The sequence below is a fragment of the Erpetoichthys calabaricus genome, chromosome 2 (assembly GCF_900747795.2).
Source record: "Erpetoichthys calabaricus chromosome 2, fErpCal1.3, whole genome shotgun sequence".
Classification (NCBI taxonomy): domain Eukaryota; kingdom Metazoa; phylum Chordata; class Cladistia; order Polypteriformes; family Polypteridae; genus Erpetoichthys; species Erpetoichthys calabaricus.
Window position 1 is genome coordinate 324,637,032 of NC_041395.2, and position 15,311 is coordinate 324,652,342.

Consider the following 15,311-nt stretch of genomic DNA (forward strand, 5'->3'; position numbering starts at 1 on the left):
GTGAATGCATTGAAGTAGGAAGGTGAAACTCCGAACTCTGAATAGTCTGAGAGCGTGTGAATGCAGTATTACAACAATGTGGTGAAAGCATTACTGTAAAATGCTAGTGAACCAAATCTACTTCAACCTTCAGTAAAGTGCACTGTTTAAAAGAGGCAGAAGTATGACAGGGACAGAGAAAAATCAAAGTGTATTACTAATAAAATCCTTTTGATGAGCTTTCCACAAAAACCTACTTCTTCTTAACCTACTCTCTAAAATAGTTTCAGTATATCTCTGTGCTTTTGGATCTACTGTTGAAAGACACATTCACACACAGCTACTCACTCATTCTCACCAGGCCAGTTTAAAGAGGTCTCTCATCTTATCCTACGGTAAACTTTGTAAGGATTTATAAACAATGCACAGAAGGTACATTAATCTGCTCTTCTTCATTGAACCCATGTTCTCCCATGAAACCTTCCTTTCTTTGGCTTCTTCCCATTGTGTTCACTTCCCCTGCTGCTTCATTTTCACTGCTTTTGCCATCATCTCCTCCTTTACCATGTTGCTAGATCTCTGTGTGCACTGTCTTTCTGATCTCTTCTGATTTGGCCTTTTCCCAGCTTGGTTTGGGGATATTCAGTTCAGTATTTAATGCACATTCGTCCTCTCTCTATATCACTGAAAATTTCCTAACGGTGCTCTCTGTGCAATTCCTCTATGACTACTGCAGATGCCCATTTTCCCCCAGTGTGGAATTATCTCTTAGCTGTTCTCTTTTTGTCATTTTTGCAGTTGTGCAGTAATAGCATCTGTCTGCTTTGATCACCTTATGATATTCTTTATAGTTATTGTATTTCTAACAGTGTTATCAAACCACTTCCAGAGGTTTTTTCCGGGTCTTGCTGACAGAGTTTTTAGTTTCTGTCCATCAGCTCTTTCTGTCCACACTCTCTCTCTCTCTCTCTCTCTCTTCAGTACTTCATGAGTTGCTCAGCTTATGGTCAACTTCTCCCATTTGGAAAAAGCCTTTCAGTCTTCTTCAATGTTATCTACTTTCTATGGCTGACAATGTCATCATGATCATGTCATCCGTAATGGCTTGTATTGGTGTTTGGCACACTTTTGCCCTCGACAGTGGTCCTTGGCTCGTGCCCTCTGTAGACATAAGAAGGCAGAGTGCCACAGAAAGCAAGGTGACAGAACTTGTGCAATATGCCACTTCATTGTAAGGTTGCATGGTATACTGTGTGACAGATAGAGGTCTCCGTGACCCCTTGAATCCTCAGACTAGACGTCAGACACCAGGTAAAAGTCCAAATAATGGTTTATTAATAATAATTATTATAATAATTGTGCACAAAGCACCCTCCTCTCCACAATACTCAATAATAATAATAACAATAAACAATAATCCTCCACACTCCCAGACACGTTGCCACTCTTCCACCCAGCTCAGCTCAATGTCTGGGATTTCCCATCGTCCTTTTATACACCCTGACCCGGAGGTGTTCCTGTCCAATCCATCCACAGTTCCTTATCCCTTCCGGGTCAGGGTAAACAGTCCTTTTCTTCAACCCGGGAGCACATCGTATCTTCCTGTCATGTGACCATGACGTACTCCCGGGTTATAGGGCACATAAGAGCCTCCGAGTCCTCCTACAGCGACTCCTGGTGGCCCCCAAGGTATCCAGCAGGGCTGCGTATAAAAACTACATAGTCCATGAGGCCCTGCTGGAACTCGGGGGACGTTCACGCTGTTGGGAGAGCTCCTCCTGGCGGCCTGGGGGTGAGAACCGGAATCGAAAGTCGGCAATCCACCACAACTGATACTGAAAAAATAGCAAAAAAAACAAAACAATTTTTTAAAATGGTACAGCATTTTTTTAAATTTTGGTGCCAGAACTAAATGGTAGTTTTCAAACACCTCGTGTTCTGTTGTTTATTGACATGATTGTAACTTCAAGGCTGAAACCTGCTCTTCGATTATTAAATCATATATATGTGTATTACATCTTGCTTGAATGGCAGCTTATACCACTCTTCAGATGTACATATTAATATAAACGCGCAGGACACTCAAAGGAAAGTAGCAACCCCAGCACCAAATGCTCCAGTTAATCATTTAGTATCAAGCACTACTTTATTGTATAACTGCCTACAGAAAACCTTCTCTTAAATCCATCAAAGTAGTCTTTCAGGAGTCAGTGTATTTTGTTAGAGATGTGATACTTCTTTAGAGTAGCGTTAATCAGTTGGTGAGGAATAAAGCTGTAAGTTTTGGTCAGTTTTAGTTACAAAATTGCTAAATCTCTTTTGTGCGTTATACCTGCATTTTTATCACTCTTTAATTTAATATTGTTCTTTATCAGTATGCTGCTGTTGGAGTATGTGAATTTCCCCTTGGGATTAATAAAGTATCTATCTAAAATATTGATTACAAAATTATACTAAAACAAACCCAAGACTAAAAAGTTTATATTAAGTTAAAAAGTATACTAAAAAGTAACAAATAAGTCTCCCATACATCACTCGTAAAATAAAAGCACCCACCTTTTATTTTATGTGTGATATTTGAGAGACTTATATTTTATTTTTTAGTACACTTTTTAACTTAATATAAGCATGGTTTTTAAAAGTGTTTATATAATAGATTATTTTACATCTGCTTGATAAAGTATTATAATATACTTGAGTAGCACAATAGTGTAGGCTTCCAAAAAATCCACAAACAGGGCCTTCACCAGACCTCCTTATTCCAAACTCCATAAGCTGGCTTTAGCCTACCAGGCCTAATATTAGTTTATCAGAACTATAAAGACATATATATATATATATATATATATATATATATATATATATATATATATATATATATATATATATATATATATATATATATATATATATATATATATATATATATATATATATATTATCATTTAGTAAGTGTCTACCATAAATCTATGACACACTGAATCATTGTGATTTTTAATTTATTATTTCTGGTGTTTTATTGTTTGGTTTTGAATTCTAAAAATATTACCTAAGACAAATTAAATATTCTTATTTGAATTTAAAATTTCAGATGCAATGTAACTTTATGCTTTTTAGCATATGTGAAATAGTCTTATGTTCTCTTTTATATCTTCACAATTTAACAACATTTTTCATATGATTAAAGGACCAGTCATTATTTTAATATCTTGTAATGAATACATACTCTTTCCAATTGCTTAGTCAGAATAGCTTTGGAGACATGATGCATTTCCATTTTCCATAAGTTGCTTAATTTAAACATGGAGTGAGCTAATAGTATGTTTAAGTCGCAAATGAGCAACAAGTGAATACTGCACTGGGCTGTGTCTGATTTAATTGTTTCTCTTTTATTTAGCTGTTGATGAATATGAAAATCTTTTAAATGAACACAGAAAAACAAAGGATGAGGTAAGCTTGCTATGTTTTTCATATGATATTATTTTCAAAGAGACACAAACTCCTTCTTTTTTTGTCTGTTTTAGAGTTACAGTTATGTTGTTCAGAGAAAAAAATCAGCAAATCCTAACATGGCTTTGCTCGTTGTGCCCTGTTAATTTGCGACTTTTTAAAGCTAGGCTTTTTATGATGAATAATTATTATTATTTTTTGAAACAGAGAGGCGCACTATAAGAAGGTGATTTTTTTCCATATTGGGTAGCATCAATATAAGTCTGAGCACTTCTGTTTTTTTGGCACGCCAGCCTGTATGTTTCATGTATATTTTTTTTTTTCTTAAATCGTCATGGAGCAAACTAAATGACCCAAGGATCTGTGAACAACTCTATTGATACAGGATATTTTTTCATGCTCTAGGGAGATAGTTCCACTTTGGCAAACTTCATGAACAAATAAAAAATGCAGCAACAAAAGAGGAAATGGACTGTTTGCAGAGCCTGTCATGGCTGTTGCATCTGCATGTCTGCATCTGGCTGTCCCTAAGAAGCAGCTTTTTTAATCTCTTATTGCTATTCTGTTGGACTTACTACACACTCACAAACTTATTTTTTAATGAACTTGTCTTTATGTAAACTTTGGTCTATTTACAAGTGCTTGATCATAATGTTCTCTTTTGGTGTCTTGTTCTGACATTTCCTGTTGCTCCCCAAAATCTTGTGTTTATCACTCCTAGTTTTGCTTAAAGACTGTGATTTTCCTTGTGCTTGTAGACTTTTTTTTGTGCTACCGGGTTAGACTAGATCTCAAATTTTCTCTGTGTTGCTTATGTTAAATTATTAATCCATTAAAAAGCTGTATTGCAATCAGCATTTCTTTTCTGTTCAGATGAAATTGTTTGAATCCTGAGTATATAATGATTAACATTTATGGATATTCGTTCCACCTTCCAGTTTAACTCTCTATATGTAACTGTCCATCCTTCTTTGCATATTACAACTCAAGAATAGAGTCGCAGGGAGCTGGACCATATCTTATGGGAGTTAGGAGAAAGGCACTCACCACATGTTAACTTATTTTCTCCACTTCATTTAGGATGCATGTCTTTAGGATATTGGAGGAAAACTTTAGGGGGGAACCACCCATACAGATTTGAAGAGAGTGCAGAAATTCCATACAAATACAATACAATCCCTCTTAACTGGCCTCGCATTAACCAGCCGACGGATTAACCGGCCTGTTAAAATGAAAGTTCTTCTTCTGAGTTCTTCTTTATATTATATGTATGCACTTCCTTCTTCCCTGGAAGGTGAGAGAGCTCCTACGCTCAGAGTGATTTCCATTTAAATATTCCTTTATGAATTTTCCATGGTGCCTTCTTCTTTCTACCTGGTGGCTCCCCTGCTTCTCCCATCAGGCTTCGCAACAGGGGAGTCACCCTACCTGCAGGTGCAATTGCCTTCCACACTGGTCCGGTAGCCTTTTGATCCCTGGCTATGTCGGGCTCCATCCGGACCGAGACTTGGGTTCTTTCCCCAGTGGCCAGGGCGCTCACACTGGGGCTAAACCAGCTCAAAGCCTCCACAACTGCAGCTGCCTTTCGGCCAGTCGTCTTCAATACCGGTCACTCCAGCTCCTTGATCGCTCAACTGGAGGGACCGCTTTCTTCAGCCCCACCAAGTGTTGGCCAAACACTCATCAGCTGGTGTTCACCTCCCAGCTGCCTGCCTTTGCTCCATTGAATCTGCTCTCTCTCGCTCACTCTCCTGCACTGGCTTTCCTCTATCTGCTTCCTTCTCTATTAACCTCTCGTTCTTTCCTGTTCTCCCCCTAGCCACCTCGCGCTTCTATTTATCATGGGGACGTGGATCAGATGTATCCGCATCACGAATTTCCAGGGAACCGATCGGCCACACGTACTCGCTAAGCCGCGAATGCGGCGATTATTTATTTAAAAAGTGGCCTTTTTGACTTGAGCTGTGGACCCACTACACCACACTGTCCAGTTGTTGTATGAGAAAAAAAACCTGTGTGTGAAATCGTGGATGAAGCCTTGTGGATATGGTTTCTTCAGGAACGTCGAAGAGGTACAGTACATACTTTAGAAATATTTTTCTACATGAAAATAGGTATGCGTCGGATTAACCGGACAAAATGGCAACCGGCCATGGGTCCAGTCCCGAGGTGGTCAGTTAAGAGGGATTGTACTGTAGTGGCTTTGCCAGGGTATGAGCCTGGTCTCATGTTGCTGTGATTGTGTCATTGTGCTTTCCCCAACATTAAGTGACATATGTTAATTTTTATTTGTGCTTTTTTCTCTTGGCAACAAATAAAAAATTAAGAAGTGAAATAAAAAAGGGATAATGCAGCTATACACTGTACCAATTGGCGCTGAATATGCTGAAGCAGCATAATATAATATTAAAGTCAAAATTGTGATGGTGCCTATTTCACATATGTGATATTTAAAAGTTCTGGGTGAGTTGAATACTATTTTTGACATTAGAGTTTTAATTTTCACTGTAACAGCCTTCAACATGTAGAGTTGATAAGTTTTTGTCCAAAATGAATGGCACAGGCTTTACTGTGGCAGATTTTTTTTTTTTAAATGTATCGCAATAATTTAAAATAAATCACACCATATGTTTAAGTGACACAGCAAGGAAACCAGTGCTAGAAATATTAGGGAAACACCAAAAACATAAAAGTTTCCAGCCTTGCTAGTGTTGACTAGGATGGAACTTATCTGTGTTGCGTAAAATCTACCATGAGTTATTTTTGCATCATCCCACACCAATTTTTATTTCCGTTCTACTTTCTCATATGTGCCTCCTCATCTTTTTTGTTGTTGAGCAATCTAATTACTAATTTAATGATATGAGTTTTACTATATTTGACTATCCACTAGTGCAAAGAGTAAATGTGTGGCTGATTTTGTACTGTTTAAAACTAGATATAATTTTCTGTTGTCTATTAGAAATATCTAGCATTTAATTGTATATGGAACTACACAAACCCATTTCTCCAAGATTGAGTTAGAGGGAATTATTGTATTAAATGCAAATCTATAAACAGTAAATCACATCCTAATCTGTTTTGTCAGATTAATCGGGGTTTACAGATATGTCTTTATCCACTGCCTTCTTAACTTGATATTCACACTAGGATTGGTGTAATTACAGTGCCTGTAAAAAGTATTCAACCCTTCACATTTTATTGTTATACAACATTGAATTACAACAGATTCAATTTGCCTTTTTTTGAACTCGATCAACAGAAAAAGACTCATTAATGATATATGTAAAATAGTCTGCATTATTACAAATATAAAACACAAACAAATTGGTTGAATAAGCATCCCCCCCTTTAGTATGACACCCCTAAATAATCATCGACACCGCCAGTTGTTTAGAGAAGTCCCATAATTAGTTCAGTGGAGATGAACTGACTTGGGTTTCAATTGATTGTAGTATAAATGCACCTGAATATGGAATGGACAACTTGTGGGAGTCAGTATGGCAGCCACACAATGGAGACAAATGAACAATCCAAGCAACTCCATGAAAATGGGAGTAAAAATCACAAGTCAGGGGATGATGACGATAAAATATCCAAGTTATATTAAATTATGATGAAATGGAAAGAGTATGACACAGCTGTAAATCTGCCTAGAACAGGCCTATAGAAGACCAGTAATGAACACAGAACTGTCTTCTCGCTGACGTCCGAGTCTTCCATGTGTCTTCTGGGAAACTCAATGTGCATTTTTTTAAGAATGGGTTCTTTGGCCACTCTCCCATAAAATTGCCAATGGTGAAGTTACTGATGCCAGTCTACTTTTTTTTTCTCCTTTATTTTACTTTCTCCAAGTTCATAAGTATACTGTGCTTCAGATGTTACTATTCTGTTTTGTTCTTCCTGCATCACAAAGGAGTTTCAATATGACATTTTCCAGAATTCAAACTATATTGTTGATTTGTCTTCAAAGTTTGAATGATTTGTTTTTGTTAATGTTGGATCAACTTAATACCCAGCTTTCTTATGGATGGACATTAAAGGAATTCTCAAAATAAAGATTATATATATATTTGTTACTTACCCTGTGTAATTTGTAGTGGTGAGGTAACAAAAAAAAATAATCTCATATTTTTGTGCATAATGGAGAAAACGTTTCTGACCAGCACAGGACAACAGTAGACAATATCCAAAATGTCCATGAAGAGAATCTGCTGTTACTCGTGACGCATAATCCACATGTCACGTCATCCAGTTGTATGCTCATAATATGCAAAATTAACACCTGCACATTTTTTGGTAAAATATTGGTAAATAAATACTTCAAGAAAATGAAAGTAGTCCACAAACTGAAAGGCTTATCACATGGGGTCCCACTTTTAAATTAAAAGACTAAAAGACCCATCTGCCCCCTCATTCACTGGTCAAGAGTCTTGCCACTGGGCTCTGATTATGCTAATGCACAAAAACAAGTTAAGGACCCCACTGACTTCTTCAGCCAGTTATAGTTGATGAATTCTGTTGTCAAGCTGCTGTTGAAGGTGTTTGCTCGAAGACTGCAGACAGTGATTTTGAAACTGGATTATTTTCATGTCCAATCATGCAGCTGACAATGTATGCTGATTATTGTATCTTTCCTAATGCACCCACACATTCCTGCCCTGCTGTTTTTTTCCCACCAAATGCAGAGGAGGTATTTAGAAGTATGGATTCTTTTTTTGCAAGGTCCTAGCTAGAATGGGCCTTGGTCCTATCTTAATTGACATGATATGGGCACTCTACTCCTGTCCCATTCCTTGCATCTAATAAAGGTTAATATGTCCTCCCCCTCTTTTTGTACATTTCATGGAGAAACATCTCTTAAAACTATCATTATAAAGTCTTCCAGTTACACTCCACAATTCACAACTCAGACCAAATTACTTTCATATGGATTATAGATATCCCTCAAAATGTTCGACAGTATGCTGGGGAAATTTGAATTTTTCTTGCTAATGCCCTTGCTAATTTCTCCAGTGTTCTCAGTCTGTTTAATGACTGTTAAGTCCAGTCTGTAAAGTCCAATTTGATTCTACTCCATCCTTCTCCAGTTTACTTTTGTCCATTGTCTGGTTATTTTTGTCCTGTTTCCTTTTCCTTTGGATTGTTTTCTCTCTTGATGTTTATATCGCTGTTAGCTTCAAGTTGGAAATGTCCTGTGTTTGCTACTCTTTCATTCTGGTAACCTTTACTCTGTAATATTGTCCTCCTTGATTTCTCCATATCCTAGATCAGTGGTGTCAAACTCTGGTCCTGGAGAGCCGCAGTAGCTGCAGGTTTTCATTCTAACTCTTTTCTTAATTAGTGACCAGTTTTTGCTTTTCATTTCATTTTAATTGATTTGTTTTTAAAAAATTGTTCCCATGAATTTCTTCATCATTCCTCTGAATTGCTTCATTTATTTCCTTAAATGACACCAAAAACAGAAATGAAATGTGAAGTGAGTGAGCCAACAGAAGACCAACTAAGTCAGGGCCTCAAACTTGAACCAATTTCACTCCAAACAGTTGCTTAATTAGGAGCTGATTCTTGTTAATTAAACCCATTCTTTAATTCCCTGGCTTGTTGCTGCTCTCATTGTGCAATGGCATACATTTCCAAAATGATTGATTTTCTCTTTTCTAAGAACACTATTAAAATGTTTTGTGGACCTGATCAGATAAGCATTCCTGGGAACTTCATCTTAATTTATTTTCAGATAATGTATGATGGACACAGTTTGCTGGTCATATTTTGGCTAATTTTGTATCTCATTATTGTTTTGTGGCTAATTAAGGAGAAAGAAACAATTGAGGGGTCTGAGTCTTCAAGAACAAGTCAATTAAAATTAATTCAATAGAAGTTAATTAGCAGGAAAAACAGGTCACAAATTAAGAAAAGGGCTAGGATGAAAACCTCCAGGACCAGAGTTTAAGACCACTGTCCTAGATCAACAACTCTTCTTCTAAAATTAGCTTAATGCCATGTGCTTAGCCAAGGACATATTGGGGGATTGTATGTGACACCCTGACATAGTTAGTTAATTCCATGTTGGTCTTTCTTTTTGCTACTTGCTCCTTTCCATAGAGTGCTTAAGCTAGTTCCTATTTTCTTAGGTGCCTCGGAATAGGGAGTGGATCCTGGGGGATAGGAGGTTCCTTTTTGTTTTTATATATTTTGAAACTAATTTATTTTTTCACACAATGTCTGAGTTACTCTTTTTAATTCTATTAATAAAAAACTGATCACAAAAAAGTCTGTATATAGTACCTAGTTAAGTTTCAAATGTTTTGGCAATGTGAGGGAAAACATTGATAGGGTCAACTGCTTTGCTACTCCACCCAAAAATGCTATACTTTTTATTATTTGCTCTGTGGGGTTTGTAGTGATGGACACATTTTTTTTAATCAGATGTTTTCATGCAGAACCAAGATAACAAAATTTCTGACAGAGTAGACATCTATGGGGACCAATGATCGATAACATCAAACAATATGAAAAAAATCTCACATTACTCATATCACATAATCTATCTTCCATTTATCCAGTCATGTGCTCCCAATATCCCTCACACATTTATTTTTATTAAAATATTTAATGAATCACTTCTGGAAAAAATTCTTGTGACCAAGCATTTGAGTTGAACGCCTGCCAATCCACCATTCATTGGTTACAAATCCTGGACAGTAACAACTTATTAATTGGCTAACATCACACTTCACATTATATCAACACTGCAAAATGCAGTGAGAGACGAATACAACTAAAGATTCAAAGATTTAAAAAGCGAGGTAAAACCTTTTCTGGAAGAGAATTTGCCTTCAACTTGTGCATTTCAAGGTGCTCCAACAAGAAGAAAGTCCATTTTTACAGACTGCCTATAAAGAATCCTCAGGAACAACAATTATGAATATGATTATTAAAGTGACAATGACAGTTGGGTCTACCATTGAAATGCTTGTTCACATTTGAGCGTGTTCCATCCTTGTTCATGACAGGGTTTTCCAGAAGTGGTTTATTTTACAATTTGTTAATAAAAGTACATGTGCTTTGAACATACAACTGGATGACTTGACATGTGGGCTATGTGACACAGGTAATAAGAGACTTTTTATTATGGACCTTTTAATATTGTTTGCTGTAGGTCACCATAGACACGTATTTCACCAGAACCTTTCTTATTTCCACTGAATATGAAAATATGACATTAAAATTTTTTCTCAGCCATCACTAAAAACTACATGGGGTAAGGAACATATATAAAAAATCATATTGTAGAATATTGGAGTATTCCTTTTATTTACTCTGTTGAAGCTGAAAGCGCCATGTTTGAAAAGTAATGGAATGCTTGCTGCTGGGTGCTTCAGAGATTTTGTAAAATGTATTGTTCATCTGACAGGAAGGTAGTGTTAATTGTGGCTATGTCATTAAATAGCATGGTATCAGTGTAACAGAAACAGTTATAGTTAGAGGCCTAAATGTAAACAAATTAAACACTCTCCTTCTTTAATGATATAGTGTTGCTTTAATTGACTACAGTTGCAATATTACTGTGAGAATGAATTTGATTATTTAATGAATTACCACTACTTTAATTTATAATACTTTCCAAGTCTTATAAAATATATGTCTAAGTAATAACATACAAGCAAAGCAACACTGAATAAAACATTCCTGCACAATAATTATACTTCAGAAATCCATTAATTCAATTGGTAGAATAACATGAATAGTAGTTATTATTGTTTCTAAATTAACTTTAAGGATAAGTTTGCATTTTTGTAGTGAGATTTTTCTTTTACAGTGGTAGCATACATTTCATTAGCACGTGAAGCTTAATTATTCATTTATAAAAAGTGTTCTCTTTGAAACAAAGAACATTCCCTAATATTAATTAGTTTCATGAAATGCCATGAAAATGTAAATTTCTAACCCGCTTAGTCCTGAACAGGGTTACGGGGCTCTGCTGGAGCCTTTCCCAGCTAGCAGCGGGCACAAGGCAGGACCCAGGACAGGCTTCCAGTCTATAGCAGGACATACCCATACCCACACATACCCTCCAGCCATACACTAGAGCCAATTTAGGATCGTCAATTCACCTAACCTGCATGTTTTTGGTCTGTGGGAGAAAACCAGAGCACCTGGAGGAAACCCTCACGCACACAGTGAGGACATGCACTCTCCACGCAGGGAGGGAGGGACACGAACCCTGGTCTCCTTACTGCGAGACAGCAGCAATACTGCTGTGCCACCATGCTGCCTCTATCAGAAAAGCTTGTGTTGATGTTCTTATTACAAATATATTCCTTATTATTCTAAGACTCTTATTTTTAAAGAAGTCCATCTGTCTTCTTCACTTTATTCTCTCTCTCTCTTTATGGCAAACCTTTATATCTGGGGTGTGAGCACTGGTTACTTGATGATTTCTGTAGTTGTAACTGTAGTTTAAAGGCAATTTAAATACTCGAGCTATATTTTACCGTGAAATTTACATTTTTCTAAGAATTTAAACAAATAGACTCTCATTTAAATATTAAATTACTAGTCATTTAGCCCGTTACAATAACGGGCGCTAGAACAGTAGTGCATAAACATTAGTAGGAACAGTCTATATTAAATGGCAAGGGACTTTGACCTCATTCTTTTTGTTGGTCGTATTTTTCTTTCTTTCAGCCTTTCTTTTGTTGATGTTTACTTGCTGAGCTGACCGTTCTTCGTGGGCTGCTGCCGTGTATTGTATGTCTTTAATTTTCTGTGACAGTAATACTGTCTTGTACGGCTCTATTCAATAAGGGCACGCACAAAAAGGCGAGCTTCAAAAGGGCGACCTCAATTGAGCGCAGCGAATAATGGCATTCGTAGATAATTTAGTACAAATGGCTCTGGAATATGTGAAGAGCAACAAAGGTGCAGATCTTTATTTACGCGCGCCTTTATTTGCTGCGCCCAATTGAGGTCGCCCTTTTGAGGCTCGCCTTTCTGTGCGCGCCCTTATTGAAGGATACTATCTTGTACGTCCACTGGTTTGTACGTCCGTAATATACCTTTAATTTTCTCTGGCGGTAATAAAGGCGTGCGCGTCAGTAATATGCCGTTAATCTCCTCTGACTGTAATACTGGCTTGTATGTGGCTGTAATATGCGTCACTGTATTGTGTACCTTTAATTTCCTCTCGCAGTAATACTGGTTTGTATTTCCGTAAAACGCCTCTAACTTTCTCTGACAGTAATATCGCACATCACACCGTGCCCCGCGCATGCACACTTCATCAGAAGACACCCACACACGGACACCTGGACGCACATAGGGATTTTATATATATAGATAATGTCTCACTGTGAATATCAGGAAATGTTTAGCCTTGTTGCTGAATCTAATTTGTATGAACCAGAATACATCTATTAAAAGCTGCAGCAGACTGAAGCTGAGAGAAAGAAGGCAAAATAGGAGAGTGCAAGGATGAAAATGTAAAAACTAAAGCTGCAACGAGCGTCTGGACAACTGTCAGTTGGTGGTGTAGATGTATACAATGTAAAAAAATAATGGCAGTTGAGTTCAAGTGCCTTTGCTGTAGTCAAGTGGGAGTTACAGCTTCCAAGACTGGAAACAAATTGACATGTCCAGGGAGTACACAATATGTCCCACTATGTTGCCGTGTTTGGTTCCTGGTGAGATTGATTTTTTAGCTATCAAATTATAAAATTATAGAGACAATTTTCCATTTTCCATAATTACTTTGGAGAAAGTCAGAAGAACTAAACGGTCAGCTTTCATTAAAGTAAGTTTACTGTAAAAAAAAAAAAAAAACATACTGCTTAGGTGTGATGCCTTATAGCATCAAGTGATTGTGTGGAACCACTTTCCATTGTGGTGTTCAAATCTATTCTCAGAGCTTCATTAAGGGAATTGAGGAATAAATTGACAATCTATTTTTCTTTTATATTTTCACAACTTGGGTATGTATTTTCAAGCTATTTTAGCTAAAAGGCAGTGTCACACTAAACAGCCACAGACACTTTCTTTACTTTGTCATGTTCTACTGCGCTGCTCCCAGTTTGAATCATGGCTTCTATTATACAAGTTGTTGTTTACTTGTCATTTATAAATAATGCTTCATTTAGCAATATAAGTGTTTGGGATAAATGAATGCTTACCACAATTGCAAAAAATCAACTTTGACTTGAATAATACTGCACTTATCTTTTAGAGCCTCCAAAAAACAAAACAGTATTAAAGCTCCTAGAATTAACTTAATTAATTTTTATATAAAAGATTTGTTTATTAAAATTTTCATGAAATAAAAAAATATCTTTCTAATTATTACATTTTTTTCAAGTATTACAATGAATTAAATCTGGGAGCAAATTTGTTGCAGTTCTTACTAGCACGACACAGGCACATTTACTGTTTATTTCCGTTATGGTTGCATAAAATAGATACCTATATCCATTTTGTAGCAATGACAGTCTACTTATATTTCCACATCACAGACTGGTGTCTTCTTGCTGCTTGATCAGACTGGGTGTATAATGCACAAGACTGAATATCTACTTGGTTTAGAAATACCAGTAAACACACTGAAGTATCTGATTTGAATACTTGACTGCTATGCAACAGCAGGGCTATTTGTTGTGTCTAATTACATAGTAAACCACTTTAAAGTTCCATTTATTGTAATCTTTAGTTTTTATCAGATGTTTTTTTTATTTAAGTAGGACTTTAGCCTTGAGTGTTATGCTCTTAGTGGTGGCAGCAAAAACTACTTATAAAATCCTTTTGATTTAGCATTTAGAACTGCATATAATGAATCTGCAGCTCCTAAGCGCTTAAGGACCTGCAAATTCTTTGCAGAATTTTTCTGTAATCACCTGACTAAAAAGGCCTAACATTTCAGTAATGCTATTATGTCTGTTTGCCTTATGTTGCTTATTGTAGCTAAAGTTTTAACTTGAACCATTCAGAACTGAAAATCATGGCATCATTTGAAATTGAACTGAAACTATTAAAGGTATGTATTTGACGTTAATTTTCAGTTTATTCTACACTGGCATATTTAGTGTTTCTGTTTGTGGATATGAATATAAATACAGTGTATAGTTAAAGGAGACTGTCCATGCCGGAATAAAAGAGTTATAAATCTTTCAGGAGCATTGATTTTCTAATAATACCTATCTTTTTATTATTTAGAATAATGGAATTAAGGTTCACATATTCTTTTCGCAGAAGCAACTCTTCTCTAAGTTCTTTAGTTTGGAAGTATTTTGAACAGCAGGACAAATAACAATCGGTTGCGTATATTTTTTGCTGTAGTTGCACAAGCAGATTAAGTAACTTGCTCTGGTTTATAAATGAAGTTGGAAGATTATTCTCATGTTATTATTATTGTTGTTCAGCTGACAACCATGTGTTTTAAAGTCTAGAGTAGCCCAGCCGTATGCCACAGTATATGTTTAGTTTCCATCTGTATGTATTACACTATACAGTATGTGCTGTTACTAGACTCTACAGAGGATGACATTTGTCATCTCTAACCGTAGATTGTATTTTCCTAAATGGTCATGTTCATGTACATTGATATTTCAACTCATTTTTTCCTCAGTTTCTCTCCATCATCTTTTCCACCTCTTTTAAAGGACAACAAGCCCACCCAAGTGAACTGTCACCTTAATTAGCCTCTCACACATCCTTCATTGAAAAGCTAGGTCAAGTAAAGTAGAACTTTATACTAAAACAGCCTTACTACCTCTTCTTTGCAAAGTCGCAGGTATTTAATCGTAGTTAAAACACATTTGTTTAAATGTTTTGAGTCTTCGTCAATATTTAGGATCGTTAGGTTTTTTCCTTTTTTTACTTTTTATGTGCTG

At 36.4% G+C, this 15,311-nt stretch overlaps 1 protein-coding gene across 1 annotated transcript in view; it reads left to right on the plus strand.

Annotated features, from left to right (window-relative positions):
* shtn1 (shootin 1) overlaps positions 1-15,311 on the plus strand; it is a 278,814-nt gene that overhangs the window by 24,807 nt on the left and 238,696 nt on the right. Inside the window, exon 2 of the mRNA XM_028796007.2 lies at positions 3,377-3,429. Within this exon, the coding sequence (XP_028651840.1) occupies positions 3,377-3,429 (53 nt within the window). The remainder of the gene's footprint in view (positions 1-3,376; positions 3,430-15,311) is intronic.